Source organism: Pteropus vampyrus, unplaced genomic scaffold (assembly GCF_000151845.1).
Source record: "Pteropus vampyrus isolate Shadow unplaced genomic scaffold, Pvam_2.0 Scaffold15, whole genome shotgun sequence".
Lineage (NCBI taxonomy): Eukaryota > Metazoa > Chordata > Mammalia > Chiroptera > Pteropodidae > Pteropus > Pteropus vampyrus.
The window spans coordinates 12,662,390-12,668,965 of NW_011888796.1; the positions used below are offsets into that span (position 1 = coordinate 12,662,390).

At 31.8% G+C, this 6,576-nt stretch overlaps 1 protein-coding gene across 1 annotated transcript in view; it reads right to left on the reverse strand.

Annotated features, from left to right (window-relative positions):
• Window positions 1–6,576, reverse strand: part of GPR137C (G protein-coupled receptor 137C) — a 49,531-nt gene that overhangs the window by 3,504 nt on the left and 39,451 nt on the right. The window contains exons 4-6 of the mRNA XM_011385439.2: window positions 1,708–1,857; window positions 353–478; window positions 62–180 (exon numbers count right to left, since the gene is read on the reverse strand). Coding sequence (XP_011383741.1) covers window positions 62–180; window positions 353–478; window positions 1,708–1,857 — 395 coding nt within the window. The remainder of the gene's footprint in view (window positions 1–61; window positions 181–352; window positions 479–1,707; window positions 1,858–6,576) is intronic.

The window sequence follows — 6,576 nt, forward strand, 5'->3', positions numbered from 1 at the left end:
AGGTACAGGTCCCACCATGGGTTCTTTTTAATCTATTTCAGTGCTAATTTAGTACATCTACCTTCCTTCTCTTGAATTTCCCAGTCTTGGCAGGTCATCATCACTATCATATCGTCTTGGATTGTCAAAAAAGTAAGCTCTGGAACTATAACTGTGACTATTTATCATGCCAGCAGGTGCCTGTGAACAAAGTATTAGATAGCTCATTAAAATATACTTTTCGACAAAGAAAGGAGGCTGAGATCCATAATGCTTTTTAGTGTTACACTTTGCCCCAAATAGTAAATCAGTATAAATGTTCCATTCTTTTTAAAAATAAGAATAGTCATTAGGGAATATTATGATATCATACCAAATTCTGGTTTAATCTCTGTGCCCGGAAAAACAGTACCACCGACCATGCTGGCACATGTTCCCACAGAAAGAGGACCATTCCAAATACTATATATTCTTCTCCACTTATGTCTTCTACATGAGCCTGTAAATAGAGTATGGCAAAGCAATTTTGAAATCTGTTTTATGTATAAGCAATCATCTTCCACAATCAACTTGCTTCAGGTAGGGTAAGCTAAAACATATCAAGTACAAACACAAAAAACTCTAAATTAATTTCCCATATTTTGTGTTTTTTTTTATATAATGATATTTATCCTCTAAGAAATGCATTGATGTTAAGTAGAATAAAAAGGTATTAACTTTTTTGAATGGATCGATTTATGAAAACATTTTTAACATATGGATAATATAGAGAGATCTCATTTTTAGTCCCATAGTCAAAACAGGGTTATAAAATAGACTACTAGTTCCAGCTGCTCTATAGACAAATGGCACTTACTCTGAGATACAGCTGTAGAGAATATAACATTTAAGTCACTCAGGTCTTTTGTTACTTAAAATATGCTTTGGGGCCTAAACTCCATATTGATGTTGTTTCTATTCTACTAGATGCTGGAAGACAGAAGTGGGAGAAAGAATGAAGAGAATCTGCCACATGGAACCACATGTGAAAATTCCTTCTCCATAGAAAGGTAACTGAAATTCTGATAAAAGATGATCCCAGGATTCCTTAAATTCAGTACAAAGTTAAATTAATATAAATAAAGATATGACATATAGTATGTCAAACTGCACTTATAGAAGGGAATAGAGCATGTTGGGAGGTTAAATATGCATAGCTAGAGTACTGAGAATTACTATAGCAAACACCTGGACACCCAAAGAATGCTCTCCCATTATCAAGACTGATAATGCCAATTTTCATAAAAGTCACTATTTAAAAACATCTGAAATTGAACCAAATATTTGGGTTAAGTGTAGTTCTTGGGTAAAAGAATTAATTTCATCCTAACAAATTAAAGACATGCCTATATTCACTAGCTAATGACAGGCAATCAATTTATCTAGGGATATCTAAACACTATCCTTTAAAAATTTGGTAAAATAGGTTTATGACCAATAGATTTTTGGCACTATTAGTATTATTTACAAAAAGAATAGAAAATACTCCTTTAGGAGAAGTGTTCTGAAAATGATTTAAAGTACCACATGTAAATGAGGATATTTAAACATAGAATTTTAAGTATGGTTTTTGATAGTAGCTAGAAATTCCATAAAAGTGTTTATAAGTCAAACACTTAAAAAGTTCTCCTAGTGAAGGCTAACTTCATTATCATATTATTAGAGTGGCAATACATGGCAGGTACTTACCTTAGCTGAAAGATTATCCCAGCCATAATTAAATGGACTTTCTAATGTATCCTGAGATATGGTGATCACCACCAAATTATAACATGCTCTTGAAGAATAAAGAAGAATGACTACAGAGCCTACAACGACAGTCTGGCACAGAGACATACCCTAAAAGAAATAAAAATCATCATCATGATACTCTGCACATTTGTCATGATAAGCCGTTCATCCACATACAATATAGTCACTTTTGCAATGCACTCCTAGAAAACATTGAATGAGCACCTATTGAAATAAACTCTTTAATATTTTGTTTTATAATTTCTATTCTTAAAACCACTTGCGTTTAAACTATCCTATTAATACAAATAAATTCTTTGTCAACTTGCCCAAAGGCAGCTGGAAGATTTGTTCTGCTACAGTTACCTTACTCCCTTAACATATGAATAAACAAGTTGGCATAAGGTCTAAGCTATAATTGATATTAATCAGAGAGGTAGTTTAGTCATAATGAGAAAAGAGTGGGGAATAGAAGCATTAGTCCATTTAATACTCTTAATTTACAATAAGACAAAAAATTAGAATAGAAATACAGCTCTTATGTTATTTGCTTCACTCTATTAGATTCTATTAAAGGTATTATATTAATCCCCTACTGATACCATTACATTAATTACGAAGTGATATAGCCATCAAATGCACTTTCGAATCCATAAAATTTTAATACTAAGGCTTTTCACTGTTTCCTAAATATAGAAAATCCTTATAACTTAGTGTGTATATTAGAGAGGGGTGAGTATCAACTTTTGCAGGGATCTTAACTTAGGGTCTGTATTTCAAAACAATTAGTTTCTTTTGTAATCCTATTTATCTTAAGCAATAAAAACATTATTCTGAGAAGAGACACAATTGCCAAAGAGATCCATTGCAAAAAACACTCAGTATGGTATTTTGTAATTTTATGTTTTGGTTGTCACAATGATTAAGGTGTAATGATGGCATTTTAGCAAACAAGGTCTAGCGATGCTAGATGACCTGCAATTAGCAGGAGAGTTCTCCAAATAAGAGAATTCTTCTCTGACCTTTATAACTTTCCAATGTCCTCCTGGATATTCATGAAGATGAAAAAAAACCTGTTTATAATGATATCAGCCAAAACCTAATTCTGTTGTACATAGAAACAAAGTTTATGTTTGCATAGTTTTAACAGATGCCAGCATTTCCAGAAACACATATAACAGGGAAATTGAAGGAAATTTGTCCTTTGTTTTGTTCAGAACTTTGTCAAGAATAGTCAAATATTTCAGAAAATCATGAAACTGACAGCAACACTGCTTGTGGTACGTAAGGCACCAATGCAACACACCTGTAACAGTCTGCATTTGTAGCTGTCCCATTCAGTTTCTATATATAGATACAACCATCTGACTACTGCATCATGTCCCAAATTTTACGTGTTGAAATATTTATTACTTTCCTTTTATTTCCTCTTTCTATTGCAGTGCAATAAGGTAATTACACTGACTTTTTGAAGTTATGTGTGTAGATAGGCTAAATGATCCATTAATTTCGGGATAGAAACAGGTTATTAAAAATGTTTGTTACTAGAAGGGTGCACTGAGTTTGGTAGGATTAAGACCCACTATTATAAATGGCTTCTTTATAAGAACACCACATTTTCGAGGTATATAAGAAGAAAGAAAACTAAAAGATGAAAGATATCTTTAGAAATGTTGAGGTAGTAACAGAGTACTTTCTCTGAATAAACCATATCAAAAAGTATATGTGAAAATAAATAAAACCCCAGTAACTAAAATTTTTAAAAATCAAGGCTAAAATTTTCTACAATGTGCATTTTTATTTTTGTGAATCCCCCCAAAAATGTTAATAAAAAAGTTAATCTAAAACAAATTCAGATCCAATTTTAAAAGTACTATATTAAAGAAAAGTTAGGTAACAAGAAAAGTTAGAACGCTCTAAGCATTACCATCCTTTAACCATGAGTAAGCTTACAATCACTCTTTAAGAAATAAAATGAGTGCTAAAAATATATCTTATAACATTGAGAGACTGCTTATACTTGTAAATACTATTAAAAAATTTTTAGAAGGTTATGAGCAAAGAGCAAAGAATTAGTAATACCAAAGCAATTAATAAAACAAAATAAAGCAAAATTGCAGGCAAATTACATACATATAACAAAGAAATAAGCCCATTGATTTAGAAAACAAAGTAAGATTCTTCCTGCAAAACACAGGATTACAAAACAAAGAATAAAGATATAGCAACATGTAAAGTGTTGTCAAAAAGTTAAAGAAAACCTTCCCAAAATGAATGGTTAAGACAAACAATTCTACTCAGGAGCAATTCTCAAGGAATGATTCTCTCTTCCTCCATCTCTTGACATCTACATACCACTTTTTTAGAAATTTCACACTTGACAAGTAAAGAAGAGTTACATCTCACTCCAGTATGCATATCGTTAACACTTCATTATGCACATCGTTAACCAGAGTTCAATATTTGTTTACAGGTATTTTTAGAATGCAGCTAGTCAGAGACCTCAACTTACCTAATTCATTGAGTTCTGACAAACGTGTACACTTGTGTAACCCAAATCTCTACCGAAATAGAGGACATTATTATTACTCCAGAAATTTCCCTCACACCCCTTCCCCCAAATCCACAGAAAAAAAAATACTCTTCTGCTTTTATTTTTACCAAATTAGCTCTGTCTACTCTAGCCCTCATATCAATGAAATCATAGAATATGAACTCTTTTGTAAGCTTCATTCATTCAGTATGTTTTGAAATTCATCCATGTTGTTGGACGTATCAGTAGTTAGATCTTTGTATTGCTGAAGTGGATAATTAGGGTGACCAGCCCCTGCTTTGCTCAAGAGTTTGCTAGTTCTAGCACTGAAAGTCCCACATCCTAGAAAACTTCTTAGTCCCAGTCAAATCAGGACAGTTAATCACACTAATTCCACTGTATAATTATGTGACCTTGTTTATATGACAGTTTATCCATTTTTCTGTTGGATAATTTCTATGAACATTCTCATACAAATCTTTTTGTGGACATATACTTTCACTTATTTTTTTGGTAAATATCTAAGAGTGGAATTGCTGGGTCACATGGTAGGTATAAGTTCAGCTGTACAAGAAACTCCCAGACCTTTTCCCAAAATAGATGTACAATTTAACACTTCCAACAGAGTGGTAGAGTTCCAGCTGCTCCAGATATCAGACAACTTTTGAGGTTGTTATTTTAATTTTAGCCATGCTGGTGCGTATGTAGTAGCATCTCATTTTAGTCTTAATTCGCATTTCCCCAAAGACTAATGATATTGTGCTTATTGGCCATTTGTATATCTTCTTTGTGAAGTCTATTCATATCTTTGACCACTTCTAAATTGAGTTATTTTTCTTATTATTGAGCTGTATTTTTATGTATCGAGATCTCTGTATACACTGGAAACAAGTCCCTCATCAGATGTTTTTATAACAAATTTTTCTTGAAGTCTGTGGCTTGCCCTTGCATTTTCTTATTCTTGTCTTTTGTGAGAAATTTTAAATTTTAATTAAATCTAATTAAATCAATTTTTTTTTGTGATTACTTTCTATGACTTAAGAAATCTTTGCCTATACCCGTTATAAAGATATTCTACCATGTTTACTTTTAGAAGCTTTAGATTTTTCATTTATATTTAGGTCTGTGATCTATTTTGAATTTTGTTGTTGTTGTTGTTAAGTATAGTATGAGATGCAGTTTAAGGTTTATTTTATTTCATATGGATAGCCATTTGTTCCAGCACTAGTTAAAAAGATTTCCATTTTGGATTGCTTTAACATCTTTGTCAAATATCAAAAGACCTTATCAGTGTGGATTGATTTCTAGGCTCTCTGTTCTGATCCACTGATCTATTTGTCTATTTTATGCTAGTAGCACACTTTCTTTATTCGTACTAAGCTTTGTATTAAGTTTCAGAGTCCTGTAGTGTAAGTCTCCTTTTTCCAGGGTTACTTCCTGCACTGTTCAGTACAATAGCCATTAGCCACATGTTGAGTAAATTTAAATTAAACTAATAGATCAATTCCTCTGTCACAATAGCCAAGTTTCAAGTGCTCAATAGTTACATATGGTTAGCTACCATATTAAAGTGTAGATACAGAATATTTTTATCATAGCTGAAAGTTATATTGGAAAGCAATACTTTTTAAGTATTTAGGTCCTTTGCATTTCCTTACAAAATTTAGAATCAGCTTGTTAATTTCTATTTTTAAAAACCTCATTGTAGAATTATGATTAGGACTGCACTGAATCTATAGATCATTTTAGGGAGAATTGCTACCTTAATACTGCATCTTCCAATCCATGAACAACGGTCTTCATCGATTTGAGTTTTCTTTAATTTCTCTTAGCAATATTTTGTAGTTTTCAGGATACAGGTATTGCTTATGTTTTGGAAAATTTGTTTCTAAGTATTTTGGTTTTTGATGCTGTTGTAAATGGAGTTTTTTTTTTAAATCTCATTCTCTGATTGTTCCTTGTATATACAAAAATACAATGAAATTTTGAATTTTGACCTTGTATCCTGAGAACTTGCTTAATTCTCTTATTAGTTCTGGTAGTTTAGTAGAGGCCTTAAGATATTCTACGTAAACAATCATATTATCTACAGTTAGAGACAGTTTTACTTCTTAATTTCTAATTTTATACCTTTTGTTTCTTTTTCTTGTTTTACTGGAATATTGAATAGAAATGGTGAGACTGGACAGCCTTGCTTTGTTCTCAGTTTTAGGGGTCAAACATTTAATTCTATGACTATGATACTGATTGTAGGTTTTTTTTTATTAGATGTCTTTTATCAGATTGAAGAATAT